We start from the raw sequence: 15,464 nt of genomic DNA, 5'->3' as shown, positions 1-15,464 counted from the left end.
AAAAAAAAAAAAAAAAAAAAAAACGGACTAAAACACTCACTGAGTTACTTAGGGCCTTGCTAAATTCCTGAAGCTGGATTTGAATTTGTGATCGATCCTTCTGCCTCAGCCCCTCCAGAGCCACTGAAATTACACGCATGGGCCACTGTGCCCAGACATAACTAGTTTTTTTTTTTTCAATATATATATTTTTAGTTATAGATGGACACAATATCTTTATTTTATTTATTTATTTTTATATGATGCTGAGGATTGAACCCAGTGCCTCATGCCTGCAAGGCAAGCGCTCTACCACTAAGCTACAACCCCAGCCCCATAACTAGTTTTTCTTACCTCTTCGGCATAGTTTTTTTTTTTTTCCTTCTTCTTTAAATAATAGTTTCACTTGCTTTTTTTAATTGAGATTTAGGGAATTGGTAACAGTTGCAAGTTCAAGAAGTTGGTAAGAAGCATAATTCATTCTTTTTAAATACTGACTTAAACTGCTATATTTGGTTGAAAATTAAGTCTAGATACATAATAATAGATGTTGGGATTTTAATCACAATTGGCTTTTTCTGGTTCATTCATTTAATAATGGTTGATAAAATTTTGAAGTGAAATTTCTGGTATTAAAAAAGATAATGATATTAGGAAAATATTGAGATAGCTAAAGTATGAAAAAGTCATCCAATAATGTAAATGTTAGAAGTTGTTACCCTTAAGCCTGAGGTAAGGAGCCCTGAGTGGTTTGCGGATAAACAGCATTTTTTTAATGTTCCTTTCAGGACTATCTAGGCTGATTGGCAATTCCTGTAGGAGTAAAAGATGAATTTCACAAATGTTTACAAATTGAGCAAAATGGTTGTCAAATCTAAATAGAATGTACAAAGAGATCCTTGTATCTTGACACACATGACATTTTAAGTCTTACATGCTAAATTGTGCATTTCAAAAAATAATATTACCACATCCCTTAGGTAATTAAAAATTCTAAGTATTTGGTTTCTCTTTAATCCTTGTTTTCTAGGGTAATCATAATAGCCTTAAAAATGAGAATTTTAGAACTGCTTGATTTTTTTCTTATAAAAATTATTTTTTCACATATTTATTGGCTCATTATAGGTGTATATAATGGTGAGATGTTGTTATGTAATTTGTACATGCACATGATATAGCAGTATAATTTGGCCAATAACACTCCCCAGTACTTTCTCCCTTGATTTTTTTTTCCTTTTAGTAAAATAATGATAGGAGGGAGGCTCAACTTTCTTCTGCTTTTCAGAGTTTTCCACCCATACAAAATGCTCACCATTGTTGACTGTTGATTTTCAAATTTATTTTTCTAGATCATATTGTCAAATAGAAATTTCTGTAAAGATGGAATATTTGCCAGGCATGGTGGCGCATGCCTGTAATCCCATCAGCTTGGGAGGCTGAAACAGGAGGATCATGAGTTCAAATCCAGCTTCAGCAACAGTGAGGCCCTAAACAACTCAGTGAGACCCTGTCTCTAAATAAAATACAAAATAGGGCTGGGGGTGTGGCTCAGTGGTCTAGTGCCCCTGAGTTCAATCCCCGGTACCAAGAAAAAAAAAAAAGAGATGGAAATATTCTGTAATATTCCCCATCCATTATGGTAGCCATTAGCCACTTGGGGCTATTGAGCACTTAACATGTGGCTGGTGCAACTGAGGAGCTGAATTGAAATTTTATTTGATTTTAATTAATTTAAACTTCAGCAGCCCCACATCGCTAGTGGCTACTCTGTTGGATAGCACAGAATTTCCATTTTTAGATTCAATATGGACATAAATCCAGAAAAGTGGACTTTATGTGAATTTATTTGACATATTTCGTAAGAATTTATTGAGTACCTAGTAAATTTGTGTGCCTGGTGTGAGAAATGTTTCATTTGGACTCTCTGAATTGGCTTTTAGGGGAAGGTATGGAGATCTGAGATGCATCATCCCACAAACCTGTGAACAAGGCCTTGGTAGCAGGGACCTTACTATTTCAACAGGAGTTACCCTCTTTCACCCTGAGCTACAGGGCCATCATCTACCTGCTGAGGGAGTGAGCCCAGTAATTGGCTATGAGCTCTGGCATGCCAGGGCTGTTGCATCTGAAATGCTCTCAAAGACTTTGCATGGGTGGGTAGTGTGACCCTGTCATTGAGACTCCCTCAGCTTGCTTTACTTTCTTAATTATTCCCAACATTTTTTTTTTTCAGTACCAGAGATTGAACTCAGGGCCACTCAACCACTGAGCCACATCCCCAACCCTATTTTGTATTTTATTTAGAGACAGGGTCTTGCTGAGTTGCTTAGCACCTTGCCTTTGCTAAGGCTGGTTTTGAATTTGTGATCCTCCTGCCTCAGCCTCCCAAACCACTAGGATTACTGAGTGCACCACTGCACCCAGCACTCTTGACATTTTCCTCAACAAATTTTTGGTGGAAAAATCAAACAACTCTTCCCTGACACTTGATACTTTTGTCTTCCCCTCCCCCAGTTTTATTGAGATACAGAAGACAAGTTAAAAAAATGTACAATGTGATGTTTTGATATATGTATTCAATATGGAATGATTATCACCTCACATAGTTACTTTGTATGTGTGTATATGCTGAAGATCTACTACCTTATCAAATTTCACATATACAGTGCATTATTAAGAACTCTAATTACATGCTGTGCAGTGGGTGTCCAGAAAATTTTGATCTTATAACTGCAAGTTTATACCCTTTGACCTACATTTCTGTATTTTTCCTGTCCCTGATCCCTGGTAACCACCCTTCTACTTTCTGTTTCTATAAATGAGATCATGCAATATTTGTCTTTCTGAGTCTGGCTTATTTCACTTAACATAATGTCCTCTGGCTTCATCTATACTGTTGGAAATGACAGGATATCCTACTTCTTTAAGACTTTGAATAATATTCTACTGTATCACAATTTCTTTATCTACTCACCCATTTGCAGACATTTAGATTGTGTCCAGACCTTGGCTGAAGAGTGTTGCAGTGAACATGGGAGAGCAGATATCTCTTCAAAATTTTATTTACTTTTTGAATATATACCTAGAAATGAGATTGCTGGATCCTGTGATAGTTCTGTTTTTTAAATTTATTCAGGAATGCCTATACTGTTTTCCATTGTGGCTCTACCAATTTACATTCTAACTAGGAATATATAAGGGTTCCCTTTATGCCACATCTTCATCAACACTCATTATATTCTGGCCATTTAATAATAGCCATCCTGACAGGTGTGAAGTCATATGGCATTGTGGTTTTGATTTGCAGTTCTTTGATAATTAGTGATGCTAAATATTTTCACTTATATCTGTTGGTCATTTTATGTCTTCTTCGAAAAAATATGTATTCAGTTTCTTTGCCCGTTTTCTCCCCCCATGGGAAAGCAACTTGAAATAGGAGAAAATAGTTTGCAAACCATGATAAGGAACTCATACAAGCCAATAACAAGAAACCACACATAATCGAATTTTAAATTGGGCAGAGGATCTACTTTTTCTTCTGTTTGTTTTTTAAAGGTATCTTATCTTCTGGAAGGGGGAAGCATGGCCCATGAAGACTTCTGTGGACATGTTGGTAAAATGAACCCAGGAGATCTGCAGGTATAGCTAAGGGGAAGGGATTGCTGATGGTTTAATAGTCTTTGGGTGTGTCCTTGATCTTGCTCATTTCTAGTGCATTCACGCTTTCTGTCCTCTCTCTGTACTATTTCTGACCTCTCCCTTTTTTTGGGGGGGGAGGGGGGCTACCAAAGATTGAACTCAGGGGCACTCAACCACTGAGCCACATCCCCAGCCTTATTTTATATTTTATTTAGAGACAGGGTCTTGCTGAGCTGCTTAGCTCCTCACTTTTGCTGAGACTGACTAAGTTCGAAATCCTCCTGCCTCAGCCTCCCAAGCTGCTGGTATTACAGGTGTATCCCACTGGGCCTGGCTTGATCTCTCCCTTTTTATGGATCCTTCCACTTAGCTTGGAAACCTGCACAGGTGTATTTGACCCCCTCAGTCACTTTCTGGTTCCCAACTATCTTTTTTTCCCCCACATTTTTCAAAAGAATAATCAAGAGCAACTATCTCAGCTTCTTTTTCCTCCATTTTCCCCCTTCTGCTTACTGAATCAGATTGGTTTCTCAGCAGCCCCTTCTCAAAGCTTTATGAAATGGTTCAGGCAGTAATCACTTGTGATGTCCCAATTGCCAAATTCAGTCCTCATCTTTCTAGATCTCTCTGAAAAATCAGAGATGATTTACTACTTATCTTCTAACTCAATTGCAGGATTAGGTGTTGTCATTTAAGATAATAACCCAAACTCCTGCCCCATCCCAGTCTTACCTGAGATATATGATAATTAAAAATCCCCAAGAAGTGCTTGGATCATCTTTGTCAGTTCTAGAAATCTGAACACTGTATCGGATATTCTCTGGGATCATTTATATATTTGTGGGATGATAAATGCACATATGTGAATTATGATGTTTCAAAGAATACAAAATTTAAAGACAGAAAAGCAAAAAGGACAAAAAGTCATGGTGAAAAGTCAATAGTAACCTCTCACTGGAGCAGAACATAAAATAGAGCCCGTCTGGAAAGGTAGACACGATGAGTGGGTGTGTCCAGATTATGGGAAGCGGGGACTGTTGCCAGTGACATCATCAGGCTGTTTCTGCAGCCATATATGTGAGGTGTTGGCCGACACTTCTATCATTATAACTTCACGTTTGGTTAGGATGGTGGTTGCATAGTATTTTTCAGTTTATTTAGCATTTTCACATGAAGGATCTCATTGAAGTAAGTACTGTTTTTATTTCATTTTAAAAATGAGAGAATAAGGATTTCAAAATGTTAAAAAAATAAAAAGATGCCCATGGCTGCAGAGCTAGCAAATAGTGAGGAAAGAGAACCTTTTTCTCCCCTTGTAAATCCAATGGGTGGGCCATTTTAAGAAAAGTATTGCTAACCTAGGTTATGTGAAAAGGTTAACAAAGCATTGAAACTATGGAGAGATGAACTTTGATGGAACAGGAAAATGCTTTAAATTGGGAGGATGTCTTTGAAGAACACCAATAGCTATTGTCAGACAAAAAAAATTTTGGATCTCAGATTTAATCAGCCTTGTTAAATGGACGATAGAGAGAAATCTATTTAAACTTAATGAAGGAAAGAAATCTCTAACATATGACTGGTTTTCTTGGTCCTTGAACTAATAATGCTGATTCTTGCCTCAAAGCCTTTATCATATGCTACTGTTACCTTTTGGAGCCCTCTTTCTCTCCCCCTTCCCCTAGTCAATCCTTACTCTGCCTAAAAGTTTCACCTTCGGGTAAGCTATTTTGAACTGCATCACCACATCATATGCTCTCATAGAACCTTGGCACAGTGCTGAGTGCAATTGTGAAGTCAAGAGTGATTTTATGCAATGATTTATTTAAGGATTTGTTTCCTCCCATAAGGGCTGGATGGAGGATGATATTGCCTCATAGCTTCTTGGCCCACCTCTGAGTTCAGGTGATGACAGTTCTTAGGTGTGTACACAGCACAGCATCTCCAGTGCTGCTACTCTTCTGGAGGGCTTTCTTCAGCCCATATACCAGCAGCCTTGATGTGCCAAGAATATGGAGGGATGGAAATGGAAATCAAAATGTCCTCGATTGGGCTGGGGTTGTGCTCTGTGGTAGAGTGCTTGCCTAGCATATGTGGGGCTCTAGGTTCGATTATCAGCACCGCATATAAATAAATAAAGGTCCATTGAAAACTAAAAAAGAAAAAAAAATTTTTAAATGTCCTAGATTCCCTTCTCCTCCATGCAGTAATTCTAAAGTGTATTTTCCAGTGATATTGAGTCCCAGGTGTCCAGATACCCTGCTCACTAATACCCGTCTGTGGCTTTCTGCCCTATCACCTGCACTTGTGCTTTTGCATCACTTTCCAAATAAACTACCTGAAGACAGGCCCTTGTTTCAGGTTCTTCTGTGGTATAACCCAAGCTAAGACAAGCAGGAAATGTACCCCTAAGGCTGGGCTCCATCCCTTCACTCCCAAGTTCCAAGGTTAGTTTCTGGAGCTGGCCCCTAATATGTTATTCTTCTTTTTTTTTTTTTTTTAGTTGTAGATGGACATAATATCTCTATTTTATTTATTTTTATATGGTGCTGAGGAATCGAACCCAGTGTCTCACACATGCTAGGCAAGCATTCCACCGCTAAACCACAACCCGAGCACATATTGGTCATGCAGTCACATATATACACACAGACCAAAAAAAAAAAAAAAAACAAGGTAACACCACATGTGTATTTAGACCCACACATATCTTCCAGGTGCTGGGCATACTGGTTGCTGATGACTCTTTGCTCCATCTCTCCTTTCCAAAAGTTGGCCACGTTGCCCCAACTTGGGACATTCCTAAAGGTTTTTCTCTATTCCAGAGCTCCCTCTCAGATTGGTTCAGCCCTGTGTTGTAACTGCATTGCTGGTTGGCTTCTCCCCCTGCCCAATACTGCTTTCTTCATTTAAGTTGTATCTCCCAAGAGTGCTCCCCAATATATTGTCTGCCTGCAACTCTCCACCTTGGAGCTCAACCTAACACTCAGGGATATCCTGGAGAGGATTCTTCCATGTGCAGGAATTCCATTTCTGATGCTTCAATTTCAAATGAAGCAGCATGGCAAGCGTTTGGAAAATTGGAAAGGGCTCTAGCAATCTTCATTGATGTTTGTTATTTCTCATATTGCCCAAGGACTGTGAGAGAAGCACCTGTAAGATACATCACTTAGAGATGATGTTGTAATTGTCCCACATGCAGATGTGTTAGGGGCTGGGCTACCTTATCTTTTCTGTTGGTTTGATGTTTGCAGTGGATGACCGCTGGCCGGGGCATTCTGCACGCTGAGATGCCTTGCTCTGAGGAGCCAGCCCATGGTCTGCAACTGTGGGTTAATTTGAGAAGCTCAGAGAAGATGGTGGAGCCACAGTACCAGGAACTGAAAAGTGAAGAGATCCCCAAGCCCAGTAAGGATGGTGTGACAATTGCTGTCATTTCTGGAGAAGCCCTGGGAATAAAGGTAAGCCATATTGTTATTGTATGTCTGTGAAATGTGGGGCATGAGATAACATAGGGCTGGCCCCATTGTTGGCTCTCACAAGGTTTATTATAGTTTGTGTTTCACAGGATGATCTTGCTTCAGAGGTATCAGAATAAGTACAACCTAAGGGAACCCAGAAATTTTTTTGCTGTGTGCAAACTCATACAGTTAAGAAAATTACAAGGGTACATATCCATGTAAGAATTTGGTCAAAAAGCAATTTTCAAGGTATGTCTTAATATGTGTGCAGATTTATCCTAATCCCTTTCACTTGTAGTATCTATTCAATGCTTTGAATTAAAATGCATTGGCACTACAAGATTGCTGCCTTTAAGAAACAAACAAGAGAACAAAGAACAGGACCCACTCTGCTCCATAAAGATTTATGTAGATTATTTATGACCAACTTAATAAGTAAGGGAAGCACACTACTGCAGTATACAGAGGTGGTTTTTAAAAGTTAATTTGACCCTTTATTTAACCCATACACAACATGCCCTGTGTATAGCTGAGACTTTGTACTGTTTAGGTTTAGGGCCCCACCTTTTGTCACATCGAATGAATTGATGTAAACATTATGGACATGTTTATGGGAGGAAAGAAGTGTGGCAAGCATTGTGCTCTTACACACTGGAACCGCTGGCTGGGGAGGCTGATTCCTCACACCAGCCAATTGGAGGTGGGGTTTCCCAGAGGCAGACCCTGTAGAGATGCAGGCTCCTGGGCAAGTGATTTTAAGGAAAGTGCTCCTGGGAATAGGAAAAGGAAGCAGGACAAAGTTGGGGAGGAAGTCAAGCAAGGGTACCATCTCAGGCAAAGTCCTAAAGAGGGAGGCTTTAACCTGATCCTGATAGGGATGGTGGAAGATGGGTCTGCCTCAGTGTTATCCTTACCCGCCCCAGGCAAGGAAGCTAGGCATTCATTCCCCCACATCCACTTGTCATTGGTTATGGCCATTGACTTTGGGGCTAGAGGGGGTCCCAGAAATGATCAAAAGTGATCTGATGGGTCAAATAATGGTACAGCAGCAGTAGTTACCCCTGATCAAACTTTTACATTTTTAGTACCCAAACAATCAGCTCAAAAGGTAGAGCTTAATGCAGTATTACAAGCTTTTGTGATGTTTAAAGATTCTGTATTTAATTTATTTTCTGATAGTCAGTATAGTATCTCTTGAAGATGCTGGTAGGATTTCCCCTTCTTCTACTGTTTTCTCTTTGCTTTCCACTATACAAAGTCTAATCTGGGACAGAAAAGATCCATTCTTTATAGGACATATCAGGGCACATACAGGATTGCCTGGAGCCCTTAGTTTGGGCAATGATTTAGCAGATAAAACTACACATGACATACATATTTTCTCTACACGAGAACATGAAGATCTTGGGAACTACTTTGTCATTCTTCCAGCAGACCACCAACACTTAAAACTATTTGAAATACTTACTTATTAGTATTTTAATTTTAACTTTTTATGTGTACCGATGAGGATAATGCCTTGGCAGTGGCTGCTAACTTACCACTCAATAGGATGTATTACATGGTTAACAGACTGGTTATGATTATAGGTTGGGATTTACCAGTTTTTCTTTCTTCTGTATTATAACCACAGTTTTTGAACCTATCCCATGTCTCAATGCATGTATTATTTTGCTTTTTGTTTCCAGTGTACACAGAAGTAATTGAAGAAAAAAAAAATTCCAAGTTCTCTCTGTGAAGCATAGCTGACTTTTCTCCACCCGCTGGAAGGCCTATTGCTTACTTTGCCTCAGTTGGAAATGACCTTTCTTTGTGTTTCTGTGACCCGTTTCTCTTTTGCCCAGCATTAAACAGTGCCCTTTTCCACTATTTGTGAAGACTTTCCTCTCTTTCAGTCTGCAGAGGAGAGTTAGCATCCTGTGAGGCCTTCCTGGAGTTAGGCCAAAGGATATCACTGGGTATAGTGTCAGACAGAGAGGTCTAAGGGGAGCTTTGTTAATGCAGTTGTGAAACTGTTCCCTCTATCCCATGTGATATTTTTTCATTGTGTTTCTGGGACTCTAGGACTCTAGGGACATAACTTTCAGGGAGTGGATGGTGGAAGGCAGGTAGTTCCTCCTCCCCTTCAGCCAAAGCACAAGACTGTCCGGTTGCGTGTATTGGAATTATCTGTAAGATTTCATTTAGAAAAAGATTTGAGCTGTCTGCAGCTAAAAAGAGAACTTGGACCAGTGATTTAACAGATAAGCAAAGCCAGCAATATCATGAATCCTTAGAGTTTACAAATGTTTTTCATTTATAGAAAACACAAGGCAATTTTAAGGTTGAAGCTGGTTCCAATTATAGGCAGGACATTTTAAAGCATTTCCAAGCAGGAGACCATGTGGTGTTACAATTGCAACCAGGAATTAGAAACCAGAGGTAATGTTTTAACTTTTGTGTGTGTGTGTGTGTGTGTGGTGCTGGGGATTGAACCCAGGGCCTTGTGCATGGGAGGCAAGCACTCTACCAACTAAGCTATATCCCCAGTCCCATTTCTTAACTTTTTCAAATAATGTTTTGGTAGCTGCTAGCCTCTATTGTTTCTTTTTTGTCAAGTAAAATCTCTAAAGTGAATTATATTCTCTTTGATTTGAGAGCATTTTAATATTAAGAGCCTCTTTGAACCATGAGTAGCATTAAATTTTGATTTCTGGAAGCAGCACTGGTCAGTACTTACCTGTGTGGACTCTGGAGATGGTGAGTTAGAATACCTATCATGAACCAGCTGTGCAGTCTTGAGCAAGCCACTTAATTTCTCTGTGTCTCACTTTTCTCATCCATAAGATAGGGTTTCTGTGAGGATTAAGTGACCTTTTATACAATAAGCTCTCAGAATAGTGCTGAACACATTTTAAGCACCACGTAAGTAGTAGGTGTTATTATTCTGGTAACCTTTGTTAGCCCAGGCAGGAACTGGGCTGAAATTTATATTTGCCATCTATACTAACAGGATTTGCTGCAATTTGGGAAAGATAATTAACCTGCTTTGAAGAAAGGACACCAGTGTGAGTCACTGAGGGCTATTGGTCATTTCTCTGTGGGTCTGATAAGAGACATAATTTTGTACATTTGAAGCCTTAATGTCTGCTCACCAAGGAATAACTCAGTGTTAAAAGGTCTAGATCTACTATAAAAACACACTGAATATTTTTTTTGCATCAGGAAGATAATTTCAAGTTAAATTACACAGTGAGACAGAGATTATACCTTACAAGAGAGTGCTGCATGTGTAACATATAGAATCAATAATAACTACCCTTCCTGCAACTAAAATATCTTGAAAATGAATAACATAGACTTAGTTATCATTGCAGTACTTCTCTGACTTTAATATTTATATGGCTTGCCTGGAAATCTTGATAAAATGCAGATTCTGATATAGCAGGTCTGCAGTGGGGGGCTGAGATGCTATCTTTTTTTTTTTTTGGTACCAGGAATTGAACCCAGGGGTGCTTAACCACTGAAACACACCCCCAACCCTTTTTATATTTTATTTAGAGACAGGGTCTCACTGAACTGCTTAGTGCCTCGCAGTTGCTAAGGCTGGCTTTGAACTCATGATCCTCCTGCCTCAACCTCCCGAGTCTCTGGGATTATAGGCATGCACCACCATGCCTGGCTGTGATTCTGTATTTCTAACAGACTCCTAGGTGGTGCTAATCCTGTGGGCTGCTAACTACCATTTGTAGTATGTATAAGAAGCACGGCATCCAGGTTCTGTGACTTTTGGCAAATCATATTTAATCTTTCTGGACTTCAAGTTCCTGCATCCACAGAAAAGGTGAGGAGCTTTTGTGTAAGATGCCATAACCTTAACTCACAACAAAACTGTCTTTTTGTTCTTTCCAAGGCAGGATGTATCTTTGTTTCCCAGGTTGTATGTGTCTAAGCATTGATTTGGCTTTGGAAAGGCATAGCCAGTTTTGAGCAAGATTCTGCCAGGACAGCCCAGTCTAATGTGAAGGCTGAGAGGGGAGAAAAGATAAAAATGGGATAGTTTGAATAGTTTCTGTCACTTCTGGAAGGTCACAATCACATGTTTATTTCATGAGAATATGCAGTTCTCCAAACCCCATTCCATTCTTATCAACCGGCCAATCAGCTATATTCCTTGCCAGCTCTCTGTGGAACACAATTCTTTCCCCAACAAATGCCTCTGACTTGCCTCCTGCTGCTCTAAATTCCATTAGTTATGTCAGAAGCAAGCCTCCAGGAGGCCTCAGCCCCACCCATCAGGGTCAGAGAAAGGCAATCTTGGAGCCAGATGGCTTGGGTTCAAGGCCAGCTCTGCCACTGACTTGCTTTGAAGAACTCATTTAAGCTTTCTGAGCCTCAGTTTTCTAATCTGTTAAATGGAGAGGACTATAGTGACTTAGTTCAAAGGGCTTTTGGGAGGATTATATTAATAAATACGTGTAAAATAGTTAGAATAAATACTCTGTGTTTGGCACAGAGTAAATTCTGTGTAAGTGGGTGCTATTTTTACTTCCTTTCCAAAGTGCTAGGACATGTTTATGTGGCCTATAAAGAATCTTCTTTCTGTTGGCAGACTGTGTCTTCCTGAATTGTATGTAACTACATTTTTAAAAATTTAGTGTTTAAAGGATTTTGCTAAACATCTCATGGAATTTTCTCAAATCTTTCTTTTTTTGGTACCAGGGATTAAACTTAGGGTCACTCGACCACTGAGCCCCATCCCCGGCCCTATTTTGTATTTTATTTAGAGACAGGGTCTCACTGAGTTGCTTAGACCTTGCTTTTGCTGAGGCTGGCTTTGAACTTGCGATCCTCCTGCCTCAGCCTCCTGAGCCGCTGGGATTACAGGCGTGCACCACCTCGCCTGGCACTCAGATCATTTTGAATTCTATCTATTTCTCTATTTCAGGGCATTTTCAATGAAGCCCCATCCATTTTCTGCCTACTTGAGCTTGTTTCTGTTCCCTTGGTGAAATCTGTCCTTTCCTTCCCAAGCTCGGGAGGACATTTTTGCAAAGTAGCATTAAAAAAAAAAAAATGATTACATGTTCAAAACAGGTAGCACAGGCACATGCCCCCTCCCCTTTTTGCCTTTAAAGTACTCCAACAAGTTCATAGGTCTAGCTTGAAAACTATGACAGATATTCTCCTAATGGTAGAGGTTCAGTGAGACTGCGGGTTTGTGACAGAAGGCACTTGAGAGAATGGGCTTCAGCTGTCTCAGAGAGCAAGCAAACGGAAAACTATGCTAACTCAGAAAGGAACCTTTCCTTCCAGTGGCCTTTTTGATACTTTATTTTATGTATAAATCAGAATACTCTGTGATTGAATAGCAGATCTGTGAGTATAGATCTATAGATCTCTAATAAAGATTCCCTTTGGGGTCCAGGTGGGGGTACATGGATAAACTCTCTGTATGTCTTTCCATTTTTAATTTTGAAAAAAACAGAGATGAAAAATTGTGGTATATATGTGTATTAAGAATTGTAATGCAGGAAAAAAAAAAACAAAGTACATGTATAAAGACATGAATTGGCATGAACATACTTTATATACAAAGATGAAAAATTGTGCTCTATATGTGTAATAAGAATTGTAATGCATTCTGCTGTTGTGTATTTAAAAAAATAAAATCAATTAAATAAAAAAAAGGGAATATTTATATATTTAAAACATCAAACAGAAAAGGAAAAAAAACCCAAATCTTGAAATTTTTTTTTGTAGTTGTAGATGGATAGCATGCCTTTATTTTATTTGTTTATTTTTATGTGGTGCTGAGGATCGAACCCAGTGCCTCATATGTACTAGGCAAGTGCTCTGCCACTGAGCCACAACCCCGGCCCTAAAACCCTAATTCTTAAAATCAGAAACAAATGAAAAATCTACAGTTAGTGTAAAGATTTCAGCAATATAATCACACAGAGAAAACATTTATTTTCAGGGCTCTTAAACATAGTTCTCTGGCTGTACATTTTTGGTGGGGTAGGTTCTAAATACTCAAAGAATGGCACAAAATTTTTAAACTTCAGTGTGTGGTTTTATTGTTGGTGTTGGTATTATAATTTGGTAACAGTTTTATGTATGTTATGAGATAAAACAAATGAATAAATTTGTTAGTGTTTTTAGGAATCAAGGTTTTTCAGCATAAGAAAACAGATACAATAGAATACAATAGACACTAGTATGGCTGTATGTATAATCGTGGCTGTAAAACCAATGTGATACTGTAATCTGTACATGTGGAAAAATAAGAATTCATACCCCATTTGAATCAAATGTATGATATGTCAAGATCATTGTAATGTTTTGAGCAACTAATAAAAAAATTAAAAAGAAAAAAGAAAACAGATACAAGGCAGCACGGTGGTGCACACCTATAATCCCAGCAGCTCCGAAGTCTGAGGCAGGAGGATCTCAAGTTCAAAGCCAGCCTCAGCAACTTAACAAGGCCTTAAGCAACTCAATGAGACTCTGTTTCTAAATAAAATACAAAATAAAGCCGGGGAATTGGCTCAGTGTTTAAGTGCCCCTGAGTTTAATCCCCTGTACTACCAAAAAAAGAGAAAGAAAGAAAACCAACAAAAGAGTTAATAATGTAATAGTCAATGCTAAACATTAAGTGGACACATAAAAATGAATGTCCATTTGTCTCTTTGAGGCAGTGTTTGTAGATCTAATATGATTTGATCACTTCGGGAATCCAAGATGCAATTTTATGTTTCTTTCTGATAATTTCATTTTCCATTGGCTTTTATTTGCAGCGATTTTTCTTAGGTCCATTTTAATTACGTGCTATGAAAAATGCTAAAAAAATAAAGTTCCACCTAAACAATTCACAATCATCATAACGAATTCTGGCAGAATTTCTCTTTTGAGACTTTAAATAAGTATATATAATTGACTAGATGGGGAGGACAAAGGAAAGGAACTATGAATATGAGGCAGAGAGCTTCCTGGTCTCCCTTTGGCTTAGGGGAAGGCGCTAAATAGCATTTGAGAGAAAGAATATTGCAAAGTACTATGGGAAAATGGAGTTGAGGGTTTCACCATTTTTATCTGCTTGCTGGTGCTCATAAAGGTCCAACCCAGCTGCCCAGCTCATCAGCATATTGACTTCCCTCTAGATCCACACCAGTATCCTATGTTCATTCATAACTGATGACATTTTTGGACTGGCACTTCTCATTTTGTATACTTCTCCCATTTCTCTGGGATCTCTGTTTATTCAGTCATTAAGCACCCACTTCATGCACGTTGGAAACATGATATGAATAAGATACAGCCACGGTCCTCAAAAAAGCTCATAGCTGAGGGTGGGGAGAGAAGCTAGCAAACATCAGAACTATAATATGACATGGGAAACCCTAAAGTAACAGTATGTAAAAACTCCATTATAGTCGAGAGGAGGGAGAATTCAATCTGCTTGTATGGATGGAGGGAGGGAAAGAAAGAAAATAGAGAGGGCAGAGATTGTTTGATAATGGTTTGTATGTTCCTGAATCCCTCTCTTTGAAGATTTTAAACAGCAGGGCTTGAGGTTCAGGTAGTCCTATCTCATCTCAAATTTCTTGGAACAGTTTATTGTATGGTCCCTATCCAAAACAGGCCAGGTGGCCCGAGCATATGATCAGCATCATTCCACAGACAAGGGCAAAACTTGGTTTTGATTCAACATTGAGAATGGGCACAATTAGGTTGTTAGTCTTGCTTAGTAAATAAGAGAACACCAAAGAAATGCACCCAGCAACTTCAAAGAACTTGTGCTGTGGTAGGCAGCCATAGTTGGCACTTCATTTGCAGTTAGGAATGTTCAAATAAACAATGGTCAAGATCTGCTCAAATCAGCTGTACAAAAGGTTGCTCTTGCCCAGGGCAGCCCACTCACCCCAGAAATACCATTCTTGGTGTGCACAAAGGGTGCCAGATGTTCTTATTCCTTCAAGATGTCCCTGTTGACCCAGTCACCTAGGAAGTACATTCCAATGGTGTCAACAAGCCCTCTTCTGCCAGTAAATGAAGAATGGATAGGTACATTTTTAATCCAGAAGTTACATTCTGTTCTATTCATACATCCTTGGCCTTAGTGATCAGGATTATAAATTTGCTGGGAAAATTACACTAAGAGCATAATGAAAACTATAAAAAAACCAAGATGTCACCTTCAACAAAAGGTGAGTGGACATTTTAGCATATTGTTGTAATCACTCCTCTGGCTGGCAAGGCTTGCCTTTTAGAATATAATAAGTCTTTCCTCAGGAGCACATCATATTTTTTCTAACCATAGCAAAAAATATAGGATAGTGTCAAAGAACTTTCTGTAGATGACTCTAGCATATTGTATTAAAAAGTTGAGATTGATGTGAGTAT

At 39.0% G+C, this 15,464-nt stretch overlaps 1 protein-coding gene across 1 annotated transcript in view; it reads left to right on the top strand.

The window, feature by feature from the left end:
• The window catches only part of Pir (pirin), a 105,767-nt gene that overhangs the window by 27,420 nt on the left and 62,883 nt on the right, over positions 1 to 15,464 (top strand). The window contains exons 4-5 of the mRNA XM_048796369.1: positions 3,535 to 3,618; positions 6,873 to 7,079. Coding sequence (XP_048652326.1) covers positions 3,535 to 3,618; positions 6,873 to 7,079 — 291 coding nt within the window. The remainder of the gene's footprint in view (positions 1 to 3,534; positions 3,619 to 6,872; positions 7,080 to 15,464) is intronic.

This window comes from Marmota marmota, unplaced genomic scaffold (genome assembly GCF_001458135.2).
Source record: "Marmota marmota marmota unplaced genomic scaffold, marMar, whole genome shotgun sequence".
Taxonomy (NCBI): domain Eukaryota; kingdom Metazoa; phylum Chordata; class Mammalia; order Rodentia; family Sciuridae; genus Marmota; species Marmota marmota.
The sequence above is the reverse complement of the archived record's forward strand: the minus strand, read 5'-3'. Positions and strand labels throughout refer to the sequence as shown.